We start from the raw sequence: 25,409 nt of genomic DNA, 5'->3' as shown, positions 1-25,409 counted from the left end.
GATCACGAATGGCGTCTGAACTCTGACGTGGCGCAATGCCTCTTTCAGCAGTGGGGAGAGCCTTGGTTAGATCTATTCGCCACAGAAGAGAACGTGCAATGTCTTCAGTTCTGCCGTTGGAATTTCCAAGGCGACACTCGCTCTGAGACGCTTTTCGTCGCGAGTGGAGCTGCGGTCTGTTGTACGCCTTTCCACCTATACCACGTCTGCCCAGAGTGCTGAAGAAGATCCGGCGCGACCGGGCCCAAGTAATCCTTACGGCTCCGGACTGGGCACGAAGATACTGGTATCCCGAGCTACTCATCATGTCAGTCGATCCCCCGATTTGTCTGCCTCTTCAGGAGGACCTTCTGTCGCAGCAGCAGGGGACGGTCCTCCACCCGAACCTGTCCAGTGTGCGGCGACAGTTAAGGCGATTTGTCTTGCCTCCTGAAGTCTGTGATGTGATTATGGCAGCCAGGCGTCTCTCCACAAAATCGGTATACGCCTGCAGGTGGAACAAATTTGTGGCATGGTGCACAGCAAAGGCTGTGGATCCACTCTCTGCCCCCCTTTCAGAGGTTCTCCTCTTTCTTCTTTCTCTTGCCCAGCAGGGCTCTGCTCTGGGCACTATCAAAGGCTACCTCTCTGCCATTTCAACCTGCTTGAGCCTTCCTGATCAGCCTTCTCTTTTTAAGTCCCCGGTTGTAAATAGGTTCTTTTTTTCTTTTTTTTTGTAACTTTTTATTAATTGATAACACAAAAAAAAACACATCAAACAAACAAGCAAGGCATTTCAATAATAATACAATCATTAGGTCTGCGCTCAAGGAGGACGGGAGATACATTATAGCAGGAGAAAAAGGTCTTTGGATACAGATGAGGGGAGGGAGGAGGAGGCAAATTAGCATATGAGCAGTACGACATATCACAGCCGGAAGGGATATAGCTCAGGGCGACGGGGAAGGACCCTGGATGGCGGTGAGCGGGGGTGTACAAATATCTCCACGGTATGAGTTCCACGGATTCCAAATCTTCCCCCATTTCTTGGGCCTGCCTCTTGCAATATATACTGTTTTCTCTCGAAACATGCACCAGTCTAGACTCTCTGTCCAAGCAGTCACTGTAGGCGGCCTTGGGGATCCCCACAATTGGGCAATATCTCTCTTCGCAACCATATTGGCCAAAGTCACCCACCGGAGCTGTGACACGTCAGTCATTCGGACCCCATACATTCAATAAACATTGTCGGGCTTCCGGCATCATAACACCCGTGACATCATCCATAATCTCATGTATACGTTTCCAGAATCGCACCACCTCAGGGCATTCCCATATGATGTGGAGATAGGTGCCAAGGAGACCACACCCACGCCGACACATACCATCCGTAGAGAAGCCCATATGAATTAGACGGGGACCAGTGACATAGGATCTTTGGAGGATTTTGAGTTGGACCAGACGGAGGCGGGCCGCAATCGCCACCTCCTTGGGAGAGGAGATCGCGGACTGCCAATCCTCATCATCCAGTTCAATACCATCAGCAATCCAGGCCTCACGGAGGCGATCAAGCAGACCCGATCGGTCATTAATCATTTTCTTATAGAAAAGTGAGATAGTACTATCCGGCACATAGCCATCTAGTATACGATCTTCGAGGGGGGAGGAATCTGGAACAGCGCTACCCACTGGCAAGACAGAATTCAGAGCATGACGTACCTGGATGTAACGAAATCTTTCACTGTCACTCAGCTTATACTCGATTTGTAGTTCAGAGAAGGCCTTAACCTTTCCTTTGCCCCAGAGATCACGCACCTTACCAATACCGATCATGTCCCACTTATCAAATCCCTTCGTCCTCCATAGGCCACCCAACTTCGCAGAGGCATAGAGCGGTGTCGCACCCGTTAATTTATCACTCCAGCCCATAGCCGCCGTTGCGCTATGCCATACCCGCACAGCTATAGCGGTAGGTCCCGTGACTTGTGAACGGGAGGGTCCCGAGTAAAGTGCCCTATAATATTCACCACCCGGGAGCAGCAACTTGTCCATTTCGAATGCTGGATTCAACGCCGGGCCATACATCCCGTGGTTGATAGCAGCATGGTGGGAAGCCCAGTAATACCTACGAATATCCGGGAGCGCTATCCCGCCATCATACCAGGGGAGTGTCAATTTCGGAAGAGCTATGCGCGAACGCCCGTCCCATATTAGTTGCCTCTGCAACGATTCCACTTCTCGAAAATATGTCGACGGGATTACATCAAAACTATTCTGGAGGGCATAGAGGAACCGAGGTAAGGCCATCATCTTAAAAAGGGCTGCACGCCCTAGGGGAGACAACGGTAATTTACGCCAACGCGCTACATCGGAGCGTAACCGTTGGAGTGGGGGGAGCAAATTACGTTCATAGCGAACCACCGCTTCCATGGAGTTAAACACCCCCAGGTACTTAAAGCCAGACTGCGACAATTGGATGGGACAGCCCCGTGGAAAACGAGGGACATCACCCGCTAGTACATAAATGTAGGATTTCGACCAATTAATGATGAGGCCAGAGTTCTTCCCGAAGCAGGTAAGTACGTCAAACAAAACATAGAGCGATTTTTGGGGAGAGGTAAGATACAATAAAATATCATCCGCGTATAAGGAAATACGATCCTCAAATGCCGGCGTCCAGCGTATACCCTTCATCGAGGGTTCCCACCGCAACCAGGCGGCAAGAGGCTCTAACGCCAAAGCAAAAAGGAGTGGGGACAGCGGACAACCCTGTCGTGTGCCCCTGCCGAGAGTAAAAGGCACGGAGACGCGGCCATTCACCACCACCTGGGCTAGCGGTGTTTCATACAGGAGTTTGACCCAACCAATAAAACCCACGCCAAATCCAAACTTGGCGAGTACCGCCCAGAGATAAGACCATTCGATTGTATCAAAGGCCATTGTGGCGTCCAAGGACGCCAAGATGGCCGGTTCACGCAGTGTCGGGGCCCTCGCGAGAACACCATGCAGACGGCGTAAATTTAAGGCCGTGTTACGGTGCGGGATGAAACCCGATTCATCCGGATGAATCAGGTCGCCAATAACCGTAATCAGACGATTAGCAAGCAATTTGGCGAGGATCTTGGGTTCCGCATTTAAAAGCGAAATGGGTCTATAAGACGAGCAGCGATCCCGTGGTTTACCCTCCTTATGGATCACCACAATGGTCGCAAGACGCTGATCTCTGGGGAGGGAACCATTATCTCGCGCAGCCAGAAACATAGCACGTAGATGGGGAGCCAAAGTATCAGGGCATAATTTATACAGTTCCACAGGAAGGCCATTGGGACCCAGAGCCTTGCCGGAGCGAAGGGAGCGCAGTGCGAGAGCCAACTCATCCACCGAGGGCGTGGCATCCAAGCAACCACGCTCCGATTCCGACAAACAGGGCAGCGCTATGTCCCGAAGCAACAAGTGCGAATCCTCTTCAGGCCTGCCGGACACCGAGGTATAGACCTCTCGGAAATGATCAGCAAAGCATTCAACAATGCCAACAGGATCAGTTACACCCACACCATCACATGTCACAATCACCGGAACCACTCGATTCACTCTCTCTCTTCTGTCCAGCCAGGCAATCAATTTTCCAGCTTTATCACCCACATCATAGAGCCGTCCCTGCTGTTCCCTACTCATCGCCTTTGCCGCATCAGTAACCAAAGTTTTATATTCCAATTGTTTAAGGCGGAGGACATGTAATGTTTCTCGAGACACCCCCCGCTCCAATGCAGTCTCCAGGTCTGTAATTTCTGTTTCGAGCTGAACGATTGCCTCGTTCTTACATTTCTTGGCACACCCCACCAAAGACAATGCCTGTCCCCTGATCACAGTTTTCAAAGCTTCCCACAACGAGACAGGCGAGGATACAGAACCAACATTTTCAGTAAAATACAGATCAAATGATTTAATCAATTCAGCGCGTGTCTTGGGGTTGAGGAGATACAATGGGTTAATCGGAGCCACCCTGCCTTCGGCCCGACGCTGAGATTAAAATGAAACCAAATAGGGGAATGATCCGATATGCCCCAGGCCAGGTGTCTAATCTCTCCAATCGAGGGAGACAGTGCCGCCGGTATAAGGATATAATCTAATCTAGAAAGACTGCCATGAGCCCCCGAGTGAAAAGTAAACTGCGTTTGCTCTGGGTGCATTAGTCTCCAGCAATCTATGAGGCCCAATGTTTCCAGGAAGTCGCCCAACCAGGACTGCGCCGCAGGAAGATCTCGGGGGGGATAGCGGTCTCTCCTGCCAGAAATGACGGAGTTAAAATCACCACCCAGTATCAAAACACCCTTGGAGACCCAGCACCACCCGCCCCAGATCCATGAATGTCGTGGATTGCAAGCCCGGGGGGACATAAACTGACACCAACGAGATTGGCTTTCCCTCCCACCGTCCGACAAGTGCAACATATCAACCCCTGGCATCGAGGATTACATCATCAACTTCGAGGGGGAGGGAAACCCTAAGCAGAATACCCACTCCTCTGGAACTAGATGTAAAACCAGAATGGGCAGCAAGACGATAGCCCCTTCTATTAAGAGCGTGACAAGTGTTTCCTACCAAATGTGTCTCTTGTAACAAAACGACATCAGGCGAAAGGCGTCGCAACAGCTGCATGACCACCCCTCTCTTTATGCGATCACCCAACCCATTCACATTCCAGCATAATACCTTCAACCCTCTACCCCCATCCAAGTCCAGAAGGAACTCCCATCGCAAAACGAGCATCACACCAGTGTCAAAGATAATGAAAGTACCTTGCCTTGAAGAAGAAAAAACAAACAATCCCAGAGCACGTCCCCCCCCTCCCCCCCAAGGTTCCCAACACAACTCCCCCCCACCCTGCACCCCTGCACCGACTCAAAAGCCACCCCAATTTGCAGTGTGCCTGTCGCCCTAGCAATTACAAACATGAACTAATCTACACAAAGAAAACCCCAGAGGAGGAAAGGGTCCCGCTATCCCCGCTACCTCCGAGGTACAAACGGAATGATCAATAAAAGTCAGTGAACTCCGGCTGATCACGCTGAAAATTGTTTCGGACACAGGCACTGAAATCATTCTTGGTCCATCAGTCCCCCTTCCGCACCACTAGCATGTTCCTGGCCAGCGCTGCGAGTCGGCAAAGTGTCCAACCAGTCACTCACTTCCTCGGGCCTGGTAAAGAAAAATGTTCGATTGTCATATTCAACGCGCAGTCGAGCCGGGAATAACATAGCATATTTCAGTTCCATGTCTCTTAGTCGCCGTTTCACACCTTGAAATCCCATACGTTGTTTCTGGACCGATTGAGAAAAATCTGGATACAAATTCACAGTGGCGTTCTCAAACTGCGTAGGGCCGCCTGTCCGTGCCGCCTGCAAAATGGCGTCGCGATCTCTAAAGTTGAAGATCCGTGCAATAATCGGACGGGGGGGAAAACCGGGCTTCGCCTGTCCCCCTGGCACTCTGTGCGCACGTTCGATGGCAAAGAATTTGCTCAGGCCCTTTGGTGCCAGATGATTAAGAATGAGGTCCTCCACTCGAAGATCAGTGGCGAGTGGACTAGATTCTTCCGGGACCCCAATAATACGCACGTTATTGCGCCGTGCACGGCCTTCAAAATCCTCCAAGCGACGAGCAAAAATTTCATTAGCAGATCGAAGATTAAAGTAAAGTCCACATTTGTAAAGCACACAATCACCCGTAAGGGTCGCTAGGCGCTGGGGGCCGTTGGGAAGATTAAGCGAGCTATTGCCCAGAGTCACATGGTGCTGGGCTAACCTGCCGCCGGAGCCGGGGATCGAACTGTGGTCCCCAGATTCCAGCGTCAGTCGCCCTGGCCGCGGCGCCACACCTCTTTGCGCACTTCTGTTTGCAAGTCGGACAATAATGCGCACGTTATTGCGCCGTGCACGGCCTTCAAAATCCTCCAAGCGACGAGCAAAAAAGTCATTAGCAGATCGAAGATTGCGCACTTCGGTTTGCAAGTCGGACACGTCTGTGGTAAGGCTGGATGTCTTCAGGTCTAACGACTTCACTTTCTCATTCGTCTTGGCCAAATCAGTGCGAATGAGGTTGACATCGATAGCCACAGTGTCTAACTTCAGGGCCAAGGCTTCATACTGTTGGCCAATAGAAGACTGAATGCCAGCAATGGCACCCATCACGTCTTGTAGTGTTAAGTCCGCCAACACAGCAGGATCGTCGACAAGCTCCTCCCGGGTCTTAGGTGCGCCACCAGGGGATCCTTTAGAAAGCGTATAGCGATCCATGACGTTCGTCTGGGTAGAACCTCCACGGATGGTGGTCTTGGCCTTCCGCTTCTCACCCTCAGGCTTGCCCGTCATGGCGAGTCGGGTGCCCCGAAGGGAGGCTTGGGATCTGGTCCAAATGGCTTGTTTTAGATTCACACACGGAAACACAGGAGACAAAGTTGAGCCAAGAGGAGAAAACCGCCAAACAGTCGCCCGCTCGAAACTCAATGAGCTGGCAGCGGGGCTCGTCCGATCAGCAGACACACCGCATATATGAGGCAGTGCGCCGGAGAAACGAAACCGAAAGTGAAGTGAGGCTGTGGTCCGATCTCAGCAAGCCGTTGTTGTTAAATTACGACCCAGGCACTGCCATCACTCAGGGTCCAGGCTGCTCCATGGAGAAGGCCGCAAAGTTCAAGACGGCAAAGCTGGGGGACCCTGTGTCCGATTTCAACCCAAAAACCTGCTAGTACATCAGCCGGGTTGTGTCTTCAATGATCTTCCATCAAATCAGGATATTTTACAGGATAAATGCGGGAGGCAGCGAGGGTCCTCGGGAGCCCTGTGCTCACGCGGCCATCTCGGATGCGCGCGAAACTCCTCCCCTCTGTAAATAGGTTCTTGAGAGGCATCACACACATGTTTCCTCCTGTTCCTTTCGCGATGCCTCAGTGGGAATTGAAACTTGTTCTAACCTATTTGATGTGTGCTCCTTTCGAGCCACTCCACAATTGCCCTCTTCGTCTTCTGACTCTTAAGACTGCATTCCTGGTTGCCATCACCTCTGCCAGGAGAGTGAGTGAACTCAGGCGCTATCTTCTAAGCCTCCTTTCCTCTCTGTCCATCCGGACAAAGTTGTCTTGAGAACTCGTCCTTCTTTCCTGCCCAAGGTGGTTACAGCCTTTCATATCGGGCAGTCCATCACCATGCCCACCTTCTTTCCACCTCCGCATCGCTCGAAAGAGGAAGAGAGGCTCCACCGTCTGGACCCAAAACGTGCGCTCTGCTTTTATCTAGACCGCACACGGCAGTTCCGGATGGATGACCAGCTCTTGGTTACGTGGGCGCTAAGAAGGGACGGGCGGTGCATAAGCGGACCATCTCTCGGTGGGTCGTGTTGTGCATCATGGTCTGTTACTCCTTGGCGAAAAAGGAGCCTCCTGTTGGGCTGAGGGCTCATTCCACTCGGGCCACGGTGGCTACTACTGCCCTGGGTCAGGTAGTACCCTTGCAGGACATCTGTCAGGCAGCTACGTGGGCTTCGCTGCACACGTTTGCTAGACACTACTGCCTGGATAGCTAAGTCCGGAGGGATGGCTTTTTCTGCCGTTCCGTTCTCCAGGACTTTCTGGTATGATCTTGGTTCGCAGACCCACCTCCGGGGTTGGTATTGCTGGGGTATCTAGTCTAAGGTAAGGAATCTAACACTAACCTGTTTCTTTCAAATGCACAAGTTACTTATCTTCGGTAACGATATGTCTGTAAAACAGTAGTTAGTGTTAGATTCCTTACTGCCCCACCCATCCTCCCCGTTCTGCAAACCGATATCTAGGGTTAAGGTATCTCCCTTTGAGGGCCCTAGTGTCATGGCACCAGTGTCTGTCTCTGGCATGGCTCTGCAATCCTGGTGAGGAAAGCTATGTACAAGAACTGACGTCAGCGCGCGAGAGCGGCTTCTAAGTGCTCTGCCGACTTCATCCTGGCGATCACAACGACTGAGGCGGAGCCACAGACAACGCCTACTAACGCGCAGGGGTACTGCTACGCAAAACTTTCCGGATCCTGTCTGATGCCAGGGGATATTCTAAGGTAAGGAATCTAACACTAACTACTGTTTCTTACAGATATATCGTTACCGAACTTGTGCTTCTAGAACTGTGCCCTCAGCTTCATCCTGAAAAACTATTTCAGGTGCCCCCTTCCATCTGAGCTGTTTCAGACATAGTGCAGTTTCGGGCCTATCCTCTGGAATGGCAGGTCCAGTATATTTGGGCTAGGATTCTGGTGTATCAGCATCTATCCTGGATTTCAGTGAGACTGACTCGGCGGCTGTTGGCGTCTCATGGCCTCCTACATCCTTCATGTGACACATGCCCGTTGGCGTATGCAAACTCTGAAGTGGGACCTGAAGTTTCTCTGGGCACAGCATCAGGGAAATTTCTCCTACCTGGTCCAGATCTCTGAGGACATTGCAAAAGCCTGCAGTGGTGACTGATGAAATGTGATTGAGCCAGAGGCGGATCCCTCTCCCTTCCTCAGTCAGAGCTGACTAGTGCCAGATGCGTCACTCCACAGGTTGGGGTGGCCATATGGAACAGGTGAAGATCAGAGGCTCTGGTCTCCAGCAGAGTCCCAGCTCTGCATCAACTTGTCGGAGCTGCGAGGGATCCGATAGCCATTTAATGCTTTCCTTCCTTCCATCAAGAGAAGGCTAGTGCAGGTCTTCATGGACAACACCACGTAGGGTGGGGCATGGACCCTGTGTCAAGAGGCCCTGCGTCTCTGGACATGGTTGGAACATAAGGGTATTTTGCCGGTGTTCAACATCTGGTGGACTCTGTGACAACCAGAGCGGATAAACTCAGCAGTCGACACCTAGCGGATCCCAAATAGCGTCGCCACCTGGAGTGTGGTGCAAGGGCTCTTCTGAGACTGGGGAGAACATGGGTTCGATCTGTTTGCCATTGCAGAGAATGTGCAATGTCAGCACTTGTGTGCTAGAGTTTCCAAGGCGACTTTCGCTCAGATTCTTTTTGTCTTGAGTGAAGCTCCAGCCTCTGGTACTCCTTTCTCTAATACTACTTCTGCCGTGAATTGACAAGAAGATCAGGAACAACCAGACCCAAGTCATTCTTGTGGCTCCAGATTATGCACAGACAGTATGGTATTCTGAACTCCTGAGCATAAGCTTTGGTCCTACGATCACGCTGCCTCTTCGGCAGGGTCTTCTGTGCAGCAGAAGGGCAGGGACCTTCACCCGAACCTGAACACGCTCCTCCTTCATGCATGGAGATTGAGTGATGGCAGTTGAAGGTTTTTGCCTTCCTCCCAAAGTCTGTGATTTCATTCTGGCAGCCAGGCTTTCCTCAACCAGGGCCGGATTCCCCTGCTGTTGTGAGAAATTTGTGACTTGTTGTGCCTCCAAAAACAGTGATCCTCTCGCCGCACCCTTGTCCCAGGTTGTTTTGTTCCTACTTTCTTTGGCCCAATAAGGTTTTGCTTTGGGTACTGTAAAAGGTTACCTTTTAGCTGTTTTGGTTTTGTGGTTGCCAGTTCAACCTTCCTTGTTCAAATCACCCTTAGTGACTGCTTTTCTGAAGGGACGTCATCACCTATTCCCTCCTCGATCATTCATCATGCCCCATCATGGGACCTCAAAGTGGTCCTGATCTTTCTGTTGCGTGCCCTCTTTGAGCTTCTACACAACTGTCCCCTCTGTTTGCTCACCATCAAAACTGCTTTTCTGGTGACCATAACATCGTCAGTGAGCTTCAAGCACTTTTTGTGCCCCCTCCCTACGTGACATTCTATCCTGATGTGTGAGAACCTGTGCCTCCTTTATTCCAAAAGTAGTGACACCTTTTGATGCAGGCCAGAAAATCACCTTGCCTACCAATTTTTGCCCTGGCTCATCCTTCCAAAGAAAAGGAGAAACTCTGCTAATTGGATTCAAAGAACATTTTCGTTCTACATTGATCGTACCAGAGAGTTCCAGATGGGCAATAAACTTTTTGTTGGGTATGTCGGGGGAAAGAAAGGAAAGGCTATTCAGAAACTGACCATCTCACGTTGGATAGTGCTCTGCATTAAAATCTGCTCCTCATTGGCCAAACCTCAACCACCTGGGGGCTTGTGCACTCAACCCACCAGAGCCCAGACTGTGACCACTTCGTTAGCTCGCAGAGTTCCGGTCCTGGACATCTGTCAACTAGCACTAGTACGTAGACAGTGGGGTCTTACTTGACTGGCATTTTGCCCGTTCGGTCCTCCAGGACTTTCTTGTCTAAATCTGTTTGCAGACCCTCCTCGGGGGTGGTATTGCTTAGATATCTACTCGAAGGTAAGAAATCTTTGGCTAGAAGTCTTTATCAGATTAACCAGTTCCCTTTGGTAGCTCCTTATTTCATAGAGACTCTATCTAGCTGCAGATTTGTTATTGATCCTCCCTGCAAATGGATTTCTATGCATACAGTGCCTTCTGAGGTCCTTGGTGCTCACACACCAGTACCTCAGCATACTTTGTGGCTCCTTGCTCCTGCCATGGAAAGAAACTGATGTCGGTGCGCTAGGCTGGCACCTATTTAGGCACTGCGCACATCGCTCCCGGCACGGACAATGCCATTGATGCGGATCCGAACGGCACCATCTACTGATGTGTAGAGGTACTGCGGATGATTCGAAGGTAAGGAATCTGCGGCTAGATATTTTCTACCAGATAAGGCACCACTGAAGGTAAGGAACGTGGTGTTCATTGCTCCCGGGATGTACTCCAATTGGAGGTCTCTAGTATGATCAATGTAAAAAATCAGGGCCCTCTTACGATCAAGATGGTGGTTCTTTTCCTCCTCTTTTGAAGGGTGTGGAGGAGTGTAGAAAGCTGGCTAGGTGATAGATTGTCCTATGGAAAACGACTATGCTGCTTTCATCCGGAAGCTTACTTGGTGTTTACCATTGCGAGGAGGATTTCTGAACCTCTCATGTGAGTGAGCAGTGGGTGGTACTCCATCTGGTACTTTAAAGCATTCAAATATAAAAGCTAGACAGGCTGATTCTAGTTTCATATGTACTACTGCCACTTTAACGTGATTAGAAACGTTTTTATTGTAAATACTTAGGTGATTTGAATCGCTTTTAAAATTGTGAAAATTGTCATTTTGGATGTTTTAAATGTGCGCAGGCTAAAGTAATCTCATTTTGGGGGCTAATTTACCTAGAGCGCTAACGCGGCGTCAAGACCATTATCTTGACCCGCCTGAAGATTAGCCCTCTAGTGTTTCCGTGTTCAGGGGTTCCTGACATTTGGCGCCGCCCACACACTTCCTGCCTCTTATTTATGTGGAGAACGCGCCCGTCCGCGCCAAGACCGCGACAGGCGCAGGAATCGCTGCCCAATTTCTCCCGCAAGTTGCCTATTCAGCCGATGTGCTCAGAATGCTTAATCATCAAAAGAGGTGCCCTTGTGAAATAAATATGGAACACATGTGGGGTCCTATCTCTTGCAGAACATGTTCTTGGTCCATGCCTGTAGTTCCATCGGAGACTCCAACTCAGGTATATCCTACCTTTGGTGACCAATCCAGTCTTAAAGGAGGGCTAATAAATGCTCGATCAATGTGCTGCCATAGGGATGATATTAAGGAACTGATTTGTGTACATAACCTAGATTTCCTTTTTGTAACTGAGACTTGGCTCAATGAGGCGAGTAACCCTGACCTGTCCATTGCTATACCTCCCGATTATAACATTTTCGGGGTAGACAGACCGAGTGGTAGAGGAGGAGGTGTGGCAATAATTATTAGAAACCCCTTGAAGTGCCACACTTTTAGCCTTACTCATCTTAAAGGCGCGGAAAGCATGGGCTTTTCGATCAAGGTCGATGCCTCTCTGTCCTTTACAGGAGGCTTAATATATCGCCCACCAGGCAGTCCTTCTGGCTTTCTCGATTCTCTGGGTGAAGCCTTAGGACAGCTGCTTGTGAGTTATCCTCACTTTACACTTCTTGGAGATTTTAATTTACAATTAGAAGTGAAGGAGAATCCACAGGTTGCTAACTTTCTCCAGACGCTTGAAATATTTGATTTGTCTCAAAAAGTAATCAATAATACCCATCAGGCTGGTCACACGCTCGACGGGATATGTTCCAATTTTTGCACTTAGTTTCCCATCCATCAATCCCTCAAATCTGGAGCGATCACTGTTTTATTACATTTGAGGTGAATATGGGGCATATGCAGAAAATAGTAAAAACTATTCCCTCTTCTGCTACTAGCCAAAACTGGGCCTTGATTGCAAAAAATAGCCAGCTCAAGGCCTCTGCTCAGTCATGGCCCCTAGCCTTTCCGGTGATGTATCACAGGATTCCAAAATGTTCCACACTTGGATGCAACTTGCAACTAATAATCTTGCCCCACCAAAAATCCCTGGAAAAAATAAGGAGAACTCCAAAAAGATAAGTGCACCGTGGTATACGAAGTCCCTAGCAGAAGCGCATCTTAAGTGCAGGAAAGGGGAAAGAAACTGGAGGAAAAATTATGACCCACTAGCAAAAAGTCTGTATATAAAATATAGGAATCTTTATTTTGCAAATATTAAAACTGCCAAAAGGGCTTATTACACAAAACTTATTTGGGAAGCCCAGCAAAAACAGAAAACTGTTTTTGATATAGTAAAATCTTTTACCCACCCGGCAGTCGTGAAACAAGAAATTCCTCCTTCACAAAATCTTTGTGACCAGATTGCCGACTATTTTGACGACAAAATAAAACGATTACAGGATGGTTTTGTACCCACTGTGTGCCCCAGTAGAGTGAGTACTAGTGGCTTCGTGCCTTCATGGCCGCATACTTTTGTGATGTTTAAGCCTGTAACCTTTGCACAAACGCATGAGGCCATTATGTCCTGTAAATCGGGATCACAGTCTGATGCCTGCCCTCCTTTCATCCTTCATCAAATAGTTGAGGTGGTTAATCCTATAATTAACCAAATAGTGAATGAATCACTTAGCTCCGGGGTTGTTCCCCGGGATTGGAAAAAGGCCATAGTTAGACCCCTGATGAAAAAGCAAAATAAAAATCCTTCAGACCTCTCTAATCTCCGCCCTATTTCCTTGCTTCCAGTCCTTGGTAAAATTACCGAGCACATGGTTCATAAAGAGCTTTAAAATTTTGTGGAGACACATAAAATTCTGCACCCTCATCAATCTGGCTTCCGTCCAAAACATTCCACAGAGACGGCTCTCATGGAATTAACGGATACCAACAGAAACGTACAGGATGAAGGGAAGAACGCCGTCTTGATCCTCCTTGATTTATCGGCGGCGTTCGATACCATCTCCCATAAAATCCTCCTTGATAGGCTGAAACTAAATGGTATAACAGACGGGGCTCTAAATTGGATAAAATCTTTCCTATCAGAAACAACTCAGACCATTGCCTTGGGACCTTTCCACTCAAAGGAGAAGAGTATCACCTCAGGAGTCCCTCAGGGCTCTATTTTGAGCCCATTACTCTTCAACATTTATATGGTGCCCCTCATTTATTTAAGTGAATCCCATGGGATGATGGTAACATCATACGCTGATGATACACAATTGATTGTATCCCTGGATAAAGACTCCCGTTCGGCTGAACAAATTTTTGGGAATTGTCTTGCGGACGTTTTTCAATGGATGAATGATAACTGTTTAAAATGCAACTCCGGGAAAACAGAAATTCTGACCATTGGGAAAAATGTTAACTTCAGTCCCAATGACTGGTGGCCAGAGGGAGCCACTTCACCTCCGAGCTCAGTAGAAACGGCCAGGAATTTGGGCATCCTTTTTGATGCGTCATTATCTTTTGACCACCATGTAAGGAGTTTGGCCGGTAGTTGTTTTAATATCATCAAATCATTGAAGAAATTCTTTGACTTTCTCCCCATTGATGTAAGAAAATCAGTGGCGGTGGCCCTTATACTCTCCCGCCTCGACTATTGTAATGGTCTTATGGCAGGAGTAAAAAAAACGACATTAAAAAACTACAAAGTGTCCAACATGCAGCGGCTCGTCTGGTACTGAAACTCCCCAGAAAATCATCTGCCTCTGCGGCGCTTCGGTAACTTCATTGGCTCCCCCTACATAAAAGGATTCTCTTCAAAATTTTGTTGACCTCCTTTAGAGCTTTAAACAACATCGGCCCCAAATATCTCATTAAAAGATACTCCCACGATTGTCCCACAAGACTTCTGAGATCAACAGGCTGTAACTTAGCCAATATCCCCTCCTTTCACCTCAAAACTTAAGGGGGAAAATTCCTCAGTGTCCTGGCCTCTAGGGCATGGAATGGGATGCCAAAGGAGCTAAGGCTACTTGATCAGGAAACGCCTTTTCGCAACCAACTTAAAACTTGGCTTTTTAATCTGTCAGATGCTTATGTACTCGCTGCCATATAGATCTCACTTCTGTTGACCTCCCCCTTTGTATAGCGCCAGGATGCTCCTTTCGGAGCGATAGTTTGCGCTTTATAAATTCCAAAATAACATTAACATTAACCTGTGATCCAGCATTTTTCCAACATCTACGTCCACTTACCGAAGCAACTCTGTTGGTAACATCATTGTTAAAGTTTCTAGTTTACAGAAGGAAGATAAGAAGCAGAACATAAATGCCAATAACAAATTGGCATTTTGATTTAATAACATAAAGTTTATCAATATAGTTAGCGTGAGAGAGCGAGCCGGATAAACAGATGCGGAGGCTGTATATAGTGAGATAGTCGACGGCTTTATTCAAGGTTTCAGTGCTTTGGAAGGATAGTGTTCTTGAAGGGCCATCTGCTTTATCCCCGGTCTCCTGTTCCTTGTGAAGTTTTTCTTTCGTTGAGCTCCCTTCTGTCTGTTCCTTCCCTGGGTTGATGGATCTCCCACGGAGACTCATAAGAGAAGGAAATAAGGAGCCGTCAGTCACCTTGTAACAATGAGCCCTTAGGCCAATTAAACCGCCACCACAACTGTGGGATGTTGAGGGAACGTCTTGCTTCTAGGTAGATGCCGTTATTGGGCTTACAGGGAAATTGTGATGAGGTCAGAACAGGATACTATTGTGCTCCAGAACTGAAGAAGGGTTCCAATGAGTCCTGGAAAAATGTTCCCCCCTCCTCAACAACTAATTAACAAAATACTTGAGGGAATGTGAGCATGCATGTTGTATTCTCGCGCCCCTCCCTTCACTTTCAATCGTTCACCTCCCGATTCCCTCTGTCTCCCGCTCGTGGTTACTCACCGGCTCCGCCATTACTCTCCTGAGTTGCGGCTGTTCTCCAGCCTCCTCCGGTGGGGACCACCGCTCCTCGTACCACTTCTCGTCTTCTTCTCTAGTCTCTTCGTCTTCTTTCTTCGTTCTGTCCTCCTCCTTCGTTCTGACATCCTTTTCTGCTGTTCTCTTCCGCTTCCTGACTCCTTCCTCGCTCCTGCCAAATCGTGCCCTTCACCGGGTTCTCTAGCCCTTTTCACTTCTGGGCTTGTAGCACTTCCGGTGTTAATCCCTCCTTCTTCCGTGTTCACGGCGCAGGCGTCACGGTCCTGAATGGGTAGAGGACAAGGGGGGGAGTTACCCTTTCAGCTGATGTTGTGATGGGAATCCGGGTTCGTGAGGATGTCCCCACAGGTACTTCCATCCCGCGAATATGACGGGTCATTCTGGGCAAACGGTGAGTCCTGCTCGGCACCCTCTCACAGTTAGTATATAGAATGAAAAATTAAAGTGTTAGGATAAGATAGAAGAAGGATTTACTGGGTGATTGTAATCTGCCAACGTGTAAATGATGATGGAAAAAATCGAAAATGCTTCTGTTCGCCTTAAACTTTTTTTGGTAAGCCATTCAAGCCTATTCCATGTCTCTGGTCCCAATGGGACAAACAATCAGAAGTGACCTTACATGGGTTATGCATTTACATTTAGCAACAGAAGGGAAAGGATAACTATCCCTCAAAATCAAAGCAAATTGTTATCACATGTATGCTCTGGTTCTTATCTTTATTCTGTAAACTAGAAACTTGAACAGTAATGTTACCAGCAGAGTTGCTTGGGTAAGGGGACGTAGATGTTGGAAAGATGCTGGATCACACAAGCAAGGGGAGATTAAATGGTCTTCAAAAGGTAGTTACGCTGACACTTTCTGCCCATAATTTTCAAACTAACCTCATGAAATGTACCTAGGCATGTTAGTTAACCAATAACCTTTTTACATGAAACCAAATAATATCAATCAATAAAAATTTCACTTTTTATCCAGTATTCCAATCTGAACTGTAAGACTGTGTCAACAATTGTGGCTGTAGGAGTGGTCAAGAGGATTAGGTTATCATAGTTACGGTTATAATTATATTCTTTCTTAAAAAGAGAGTATATTACCTCTTTCTTCCATATACTTGGGAGCTTATTTCTTGTAGTGTGATCAAAACATCGTCAAGGGGAGTGCCCATAAGTACTGCAAATTTTAAACAAGCCCAATGGCAACCAATTAGGATCCGGACTCTTGAAATGATTCTGAGCTCTCAAAGTCATTTGATTTCTACCAGGCTAAACTGGGTTGTTTTGTTACAGTAATCTATCCTAAAAAAGGGTGCGAATTCACTAGGGGATAAAAATAATCTCAAATTACAGTCCGTATAGATGTTTAAAAAAAGAATAACTCCTAAATAAGGCAGCAAGTTGATATCAGAAGTGAGCAAGGTCTAGAAGCACTTGGATGGGCCGAAGAGATTAAAAAGACCTAGCCCTGTAGATCCTCCCTTAGGCGATGACCCCACAAGTATCACTGACATTTTAAGCTCCCTCTCATTTAGGTCTGTGGATGGAAAACGGATGTGCTTTTGATCAACAAGCAGTCTGTTTCCATTGGGATGGAGCATGAGAATGACTCCCCACATTTGGGTCGCAGAAGTTATTCCCTGTTTCGGGTGGTGGCAAAATTACTGACACCAGTGGGAAATGGTGTATGATGAATGGAGGAAGGTAGCAAAGTTAAGGTACATGTACACTTTGTTGCAAGAGTTGGCTCCAAACCACTCAATACTATTTTTAGAGTTTTAGGTTGAAGAGTATTAAAAGGTATTAAGTGTGGTAGGTAATGCCATGCACTTTAACTGGAATGCAGGATAATTATTTTACAGCAAGCAGTTGAACATGCAAGTGGGTCTCTGAACGCAAGTGGCAAGTTCAGCTTTACTTAAGCATGTTGATGTTCTTGGTGTCAGGAAAGCTAGGGAAAGGAGAGATGGCTGCAAAATTTACATTTGGGATGAACATTTGATGATTTGGGTTTTAAAGACATTGAGATTGGTTATGTATTATATGATAGGATGTACATTGAATTATATCGGACATTCTCATACAAAAAAAGTGCCACTCCTGCAGAGAATTCATTTTCATACATTACTGTTTTTTGTAATTTTCTTTTAGAGCCCTAAGACACCTAAATTTCAAGCATTTGTCCAGCATGACAGAGAGGTGCAAGACCAGAGAGACACGATAGCCACTCTGGAGCTTTTGGTGTCTGAGTTAAGTGAGGAGAGGATGGCCAAAAATGAGGAGATCCTAAGACTAAAGGTAATTATAATGTCAGTAATGATACATTTCTTTAAAAAAATCTTCCCCTAGTAATTGCCACTATAAATGGACTGGTCAACATTGTGGAGTGACAGGTTTACATTAATGGAAACCTAATATATATATATATATATAGATATATAGAAATTCACTGGAAAATCCACAGGTTTTAGGGACGTTCTAGTTAATTGGAAATTTCACTCATACAAAACTAGTGAAATTCAGCTGTCATAGTTAGTTCAGCTAACTATAACTCACGCCCCCGCAATGCACTGCTGATGGCGTCACATATTACATCATTCATGACATGAATATGATGTGATATGTGACGTCATCAGCAGTGCATTATGGGGGCGGGAGTTAACTGGTTTGTACAAGTGAAATGTCAAACTATAACGTCCCTAAAACCTGTGTTTTTTTCCAGTGAATTACAAAAGTTTTTTTAAATGATATTTTCATACTATGCCTACAGAGGTAGGACATGTGAAGAAAGAGGAAGAAAGGCACAGAAAGATGCAAGAGAAAGGCAGAAAGAGGCCACAGAAGTCCAGAAAGACAAAGAAAAGTGCAGAAAGAGGGTACAGGGTGCAGAAAGAGGCAAGACAATTGCTGAAAGAAGCAACACGTGTAGAAAGAAGCAAGACAAGTGCAGAAAGTGGCAAGTGAGATGCAGAAACAGACTAGAAATTTACAGAAAGAAGGAAGACAAATGCAGAAAGAGGCAACTGGAGCAGAAAAAAGCAATACAGGTGTAGAAAGAAGCATGAGAAGTGCAGAATGAAGCAACGAAGGTGCAGAAAGAAGTAACAGAGGTGCATAAGGAAGCAAGAAAACTGCAGAAAGAGACAAGAGTTGCGGGAACAGGCAAAAGAGGTACAGAAAGATGTAACCGGTGCAGACAGAGGGATGAGAGGTGGAAAACAGGTAAAAGGGGTGCAGAAGAAGCAAGAGTGGTGCAGAAATTTGCAAGAGAGGTGCACAAAGAAGCAAGAGCAGTGCAAAAGAAGCAACAGGTGCAAAAAGAGGCAAGTGAGGTGCAGAAGAAGGCACGAGAACTGCAGAAAGATGCAAGAGAGTTGCTGAAACAGGCAAAAGGATGCAGTAAGAGAAAACCGGTGGGCAGACTGAAGCAAGAGGGGTGTAGAAAGAGGCACTAGGGGTGCAGAAAGAGGCAAGTGCGGTGCAGAAAGAAGCAACAGAATTGCAGAAAGAGGAAAGAGGGGTGGAGAGAGAGGCAAGAGGGGTAGGGAAAGAAACAAGTCCGGTGTTGAAAGAAACAAAAGATGCACAGAAAGAAGGAACAGAGGTGCAGAAAGAGGCAAACCAGGTGCAGAAAGACATAAGAGGGGTACAGAAAAAGGCAAGTGAGGTGCAGAAAGAGGGAAGAAAGGTGCAGAAAGAAGCAAATGAGATGCAGAAAGAGGCAACAGACATGCACAAAGAGGCAAGAGAGATGCTGAACGTAGAAGAAATTTGCAGAAAGAGGCAAGAGAAGTGCAGAAAAAGAAAGAAATGTGCAGAAAGAAGCAACAGAACTGCAGAAAGAGGCAAGGGAGGCGCAGAGAGGCGCAGAAGGAAGCAAGAGTGGCTTGCACACTATTAGTACCATTTTAAGACCTTCGTTTGGCAATAAGTAACAGGTGACCATTCTAGGTTTGCAAAGGGCCTTCCATCACGCTGTAACACTTATTGCTGCTTGTTTGGTAATGTTTGAGCCATTTGAGCTAGAAAACGGCTATTTTTGTTCAAGTCTGCAGATTACGGAGCAGATGATGAATTATGTGGCTAATGCAGAAAATGTATATTTGTGCGAAAGTCGGTGCAGCCAAACAGTCGCATAATCCAGTGGCCCTGCTCATACCTCTGATTATGACCAGAAGTGCTCCTCAGTTATTCCTTCTTTTTTTGTATGTTTGAGTTCATATTTGAGCTTCTATGGAAACGAGGAAGACTAAATCTGACATTACCACTCCACAACACAGACTACCATACCACATAATTACTCTCTATAACACATAATCCCACTCTACTTAATTCCTATTAAATAAATACCACATTCTTTCTATCCACATAATTTCACTGCACAATTTACCACATAATTCCAATACACACAACATACATCCACTCCACTCCAAAAAAAAATTTAAAAAAGTTTACATTCACATTGCCAATAGCTCTAACTCTTGCTAATGCGAAACCTATAACATTGCAAAAACGTATTTAACTAGTAGCCACGTTTGCAGAGGGGTGGAGAAAGGGTGCTGGGCCTCCGACCAACGCTCAGTAATTCTGCTGCGTAGGACTTACAGGAGGTACCAGGAGGGCTTCCTTTCCCCCAAAGTCCCTCAGGAGTAAATTGGACTTCTTCCCCCATCACATAGTCTGCCAGGCGGCACGTTTGCAGAGTGGTGGAGAAAGGAAGGCATGGACTCTGAAGACGTTTTAGCAATCCCACTTTGCTGGACTTACTGGAGGTAACAAGAGGGGTAGTTGGCCCCCAAGGACACCCTTTGGGGCCAACTACCTCTCCTATTACCTCCAGTAAATCCCACACAGCAGGATTGCTAAGTTCTCAGAGCAGGCCACACCCCCTTTGCCCACCACTCTACAAACGCGCTTCCTGGCGCGCTCTTGGATGGGGATTGAAGTCCCCATTGCTTCTAGGGGTCCTTTGGGGCCAACTAGCCTACCTCTTACCTCCAGTGAGCCCCACATAGTGGGATTGGTGAGAGGTGGACAAAGGCCACGCCCCCTTTCTCCACCACTCTGCAAAAGCGCCCCCTGGTGCATTCTAAGTTGGGGGACTAAGTCCCCTTCAATGCTTGAGGGGGGCCAACTAGCCCGCCAGGTACCTCCAGTAAGCGCCACACAGCTGGATTGCAGAGTGGTGGTCCGAGGCCATGTCCCCTTTTTACACCACTCTGCAAACACGCCTCTTGGCGCACTGCTGCTTGGGGGCTGAAGTCCACTTGGGTCCTTAGGTCCTCGGGACACAAGAGGACCTCATTGTCCCACCACCAGTGCGCCAAGAGGCGCGTTAGCAGAGTGGTCTAAAAAGGGGCGTGGCCTCGGACCACCTCTCTGCAACGCAGCTCTGTGGCGCATACTGGAGGTACCTGGTGGGTTAGGTGGCCCCCAGGGACCCCCAGTATTCAAGGGGAATTAATTCCCCAACTTACAACACGCCACAGGGCGCGTTTGCAGAGTGGTGCAGGGAGGGGGCAGGGCCTCCGGTGAGATGCTGTCTTTTTTTTATTATTAATATTTTTTAGAAGGGGCTCTGTGGCCCCCTTTCTTTTACTATTTTGTGAGCCCTGGGGACCCCATCCCCCAGGGCCTGACCCCTATTTATACATGTAAAAAAAAATAAACAGGAAGAGGGCCGCATGGCCCCCCTCCACAGGCCAATTTAGACCCTCCATTGACCCCATCCCCGGGGCCTGGCCTCTCCGTGGGGGGAGCCACAATACCCCCACGGGCCCGCTGGCTCCCCGCCCCCTGCCAGAGAGCGCCATTGCTTTTGCACAAGGGGAGCTGCTGACATACTGCCCCCCTTTTGCAAAAGCAATCCTGCTGTGCTTGATTGAAGGGAGAGCAGGTTTCCCTGCTCTCGCTTCAATTAAGCAAACCAGAGTTTGCTATGGCATGCTCCCGCCCTGCCATAGCAAACAGAAATGTCCCGGCGTGGACACCCCTGGACATTGCAGGAGCCGGCCCTGGGCCATCAAGGGCTAAAGGAGGGGGGCCGCTCTGCCCCCTCCTTCATTTCTAAAACCCCGGGGAGGTGGTGGTCCCCGGAGCCCGGGGGTCCATTAAATGTAGAGTGCCCTGGGGAGGTGGTGGGCCCCGGGGAGTGTCGGGGTGTTTGAGCTTCCCCACACGCATTTTATTATTTAAAAAACAGAGCCCCGGGGAATTGGTGGGCTGGGGGTCCATAACGGACCCCTGAATTTAAATATGAGAGCCCCGGGAAGGTGGCAGTCCCCGGGGATGCAGGGGCCCCCGCTAATTAAATAGGCATGCCCCCGGGACCTGGCCCACCCGGGGGCTTAAGAATAACGAAGTGCGGGAGCCTGCAATACGTTTATTTATTTTTTTCTTGGCCAGATTCTCAACCCCGGCGCAAAAAATGTAAATGTTTTTTCTGGCCCTGGGGGTCCTTGTGGGACCTCATGAGTAGGCCTAGGGGATCAGGGTGTTTGTAACCAGCCCCCTTTTCATGTTTTTCACTTTTTTATTTACTCTTTTCTTGTGACTCGGTTACCAAGTCACAAGATGGCTGCCAACACATTCCTGGTGTAGAGTGTTGGCAGCCAATCACAGTGAAGCTTGTGCCCGGGAGGGTTCGCAAACGCTCCTCGGTGCTCAGATATCAAAACTTCTCTTTTTCTAATTTCTCAGAAACTACTGAACGGATTTGCACCATTTAAACAAGCATTTACAATGCAACGGTCTCGCCTTTGGAAAAGTTAGAGCTATTAGCATTGTAAATGACAATATTTTTATTTATGTGTTTGTTTTGAAAACCGATAAATAAATGGCATTGTCAATTACAATGCCAATAGTTTAATATCTCGCAAATGCAAGAGCTATTACATTTGCACCCACACAGAGCCACACACACACACACACCCACACACAAAGAGCCACAAACACAAAGCCCTGGCCCATCCCCCATCCAAGCCTAGTGTATCTGCTCCCATACATCGACATATACACTGGACAACACCTTAAAGGAAATGTTGCGGCAAGGAGAAATATATGTGTTGCATGGGTTTGATGGCTGCTTCAAAGAGGGAGACAAGGAAAACGTATTCGGTTAACATCTTTGGCAAATGAAGAGTTGCCATTTATTTCCTGGACTTCCAGGTTCGCTAAGCAACCCCTTTCCTCCCCGTAATGTTTGAGCACCCCTCAAGTCCCCTTGCCCGGTACCCCACCCTCGCTCTCTCCCTTTCTCCCCCCACCATTTGGCGCTGAAGAAGGCTACACCATAGCCGAAATGCATCCGCCTGAAATTTTTGATTTTTACTTGGCAACAAAGGAACCTCCTCTGTTTCCCCTATTGTGGCTTCTCTTTCTTACTTGTGGAGAAAGTTACTTGGACATTATTAGCGCGATTGCCAGGATGCGCACTGCAAGAGGCCCCCGCACTGCAAAGCTGGCCCCGGTCATACTGGCATCTGCTCCGGTGGAAGTACTCGCACCGATGTGATTGGGAAGGCTGGGGCCCACCCCTCGATTCGGCAAGGATAGAGGCAGTGTTGGAGTCATTGTACTCCACGCCGGGCGAGCTGGATCTCCAGACTTGCCCCTGCTGATTGGACTGCCGGGACGTCGTGGTTGGTGCGGTCTGGGGAGCGGAGGAGGCACCAGCCTTGCCACACACAGGTGACATTTGCCCGCAAGTACTTTTCATCTACCTCGTTGTTGTGTCAGGACATTACGCAGCATTCTGGGTCATGTAGTACTGACACATTGGGCGTCCTACATGCCCGAACTTTCGGCGAATCCAGACCTGCGCTATTTGGGGGGGCGGAGCTTGCTTTCACTGGCAGGAGGGGACTTGGTATTTACACCGGGAGATTTGCCCGTTTCCTGCTCAAAACCATTTGGCGCTGAAGACGGCTACACCATAGCCGAAATGTATCCGCCTGAAATTTTTGTTTTTACTTGGCAATAAAGGAACCTCCTCCGTTTCCCCTATTGTGGCTTCTCTTTCTTACCTGTGGAGAAAGTTACTTGGACATTATTAGCGCGATTGCCAGGATGTGCGCTGCAAGAGGCCCCCGCACTGCAAAGCTGGCCCCGGTCATACTGGCATCTGCTCCGGTGGAAGTACTCGCACCCAAGTGATTGGGAAGGCTGGGGCCCACCCCTCGACTCGGCAAGGATAGAGGCAGTGTTGGAGTCATTGTACTCCACGCCAGGCGAGCTGGATCTCCGGACTTGCCCCTGCTGATTGGACTGCCGGGACGTCGTGGTTGGTGCGGTCTGGGGAGCGGAGGAGGCACCAGCCTTGCCACACACAGGTGACATTTGCCCGCAAGTACTTCATCTACCCCTGTTGTTGTGTCAGGACATTATGCAGCATTCTGGGTCATGTAGTACTGACGCATTGGGCGTCCTACATGCCCGAACTTTTAGCGAATCCAGACCTGCGCTGTTTGGGGGGCGGAGCTTGCTTTCACCCGGCAGGAGGGGACTTGGTACACCGGGAGATTTGCCCGTTTCCTGCTCAAAACACATATATATATATATTAAACCTACCATCATTCTGTTTTGTTGAGTTAGGTTATATATATAATTATTACATTCAAAATGAAACATTATTGAACGAATTCGTTCGTTTATGTTTCATTTGCATAATTTACTCACTAGATGTTGGGCACACAATCCCATTTTTTTGGGAAGACGTACTATTAGACGTAGGAAATTTGTTTGGGAAATTAGGGGTTGCCATCGTATTTCAGATGTCCCCTCATTGAGTGCACCCAGGTGGGGTTGCCATCACTATATAAAGATGTCCCCACCAACATACAAACAGGGCAAAATTTGATTTTTTGTATTTTTGTATATTTGTATAGTATTTATTGAGTATGAAATTGGTATCTACTGAATATAGTATCTCCAACATACGTATACATGATATATGATCTCTTGAACATATGTCCATAGCAAATAGACAGTAATAATATGTATATACATGAGTGACATTTATATTTATATTTATATTTATGTATATATGATGACTATATTTTGTGTTTATGTATTATTTAGAGTATGTTCAGTATGTGACGATAGCGTAGTCTGTATATCACGTAATCAACTCATTTATCAAATATATGTACAGATGAAGATCATTATCATTCTTGCCCCTGTAATATTTGTAAATATGTGTCACCAAGCATTTATGCGGACAGATTTTTGCCACAAATTTACATGAATTTATTCAGTTATTCATTTGTGTCAGGGAAGCTTAAGTCACGTTATTCTTAAGTGTCTTTTTTCCCCTTATCCCGAACTAATGCCATCATATACGTAATGAAAGTATGTTTTCAGTGTTTATAGGTGTCACATGGTATGCACAAGCAGTTTAAAAGTTCAGGTGTGAGGGGTTTACAATTGACTGTGATCAAGGGCACCCGCCCGAAACGCGTCAGTTTTCACTCTTTTGTTAAGCGTTGCTTAATAAATAATCTTTGCCTGATACTGGAATCGTGGAGTCGTCTGTTCTTCCTGGGGACCCGGGACGGCAGTGTGGCTTCTTCTTGTTTCTGAGATTTATTCCGCGGAAGGTGGTTGCTTCCGCCACGATTCCACTCCTTTAAAGTGGTCCGACGTCGTCAACCAGGACGGACTTCTCTGTGTGAACAGGAATTTGACGACGGACCCTGCCTTGAGGAAGTAACGCGCCCTGCTGGGGAAGAAAAGCAGTAATCCGCCCACAAACGCCAAGCGCTGAAGGAAGCACGTCAAGTGTAGTATTCTGAACACTACGAGCGAGTAAGCTGCTGTCGGCGTATCGTGGTGGGTTTTCCCGCAGGCGGTGAGTGAACATTCTTGGCGGTGAGGAGGAAATAGGCATTTGCGGGAGGGCGGTGTAACCATATCGTCCTCGCTGCATTCAGAACGTAAGCACACACGCTTTCAAACAAAAGCTGAACTCGAGATGTCGGAAGACGCAGTTAAGGGGCGGGAGGCGGCCTCGTTAATACTTTTCACCAACTTGCCGAAAATCCCTCAAAGGGGAGCTACTAACATAGCTGGCACATCGGGGGCAATGCAACTACACCCCCCATCGGATGAAACACAAATCAAGGCACTTATGAAACGCTTGGAGAAGG

General features: G+C 47.7%; 1 protein-coding gene across 3 annotated transcripts in view; it reads left to right on the top strand.

Annotated features, from left to right (window-relative positions):
- KIF15 (kinesin family member 15) overlaps window positions 1–25,409 on the top strand; it is a 927,215-nt gene that overhangs the window by 548,358 nt on the left and 353,448 nt on the right. For all 3 annotated transcript variants that reach the window (XM_078663524.1, XM_078663523.1, XM_078663522.1), the window contains exon 29: window positions 17,416–17,562. In XM_078663524.1, the coding sequence (XP_078519650.1) occupies window positions 17,416–17,562 (147 nt within the window). The remainder of the gene's footprint in view (window positions 1–17,415; window positions 17,563–25,409) is intronic.

This window comes from Lissotriton helveticus, chromosome 10, assembly GCF_964261635.1.
Source record: "Lissotriton helveticus chromosome 10, aLisHel1.1, whole genome shotgun sequence".
Lineage (NCBI taxonomy): Eukaryota > Metazoa > Chordata > Amphibia > Caudata > Salamandridae > Lissotriton > Lissotriton helveticus.
The sequence above is the reverse complement of the archived record's forward strand: the minus strand, read 5'-3'. Positions and strand labels throughout refer to the sequence as shown.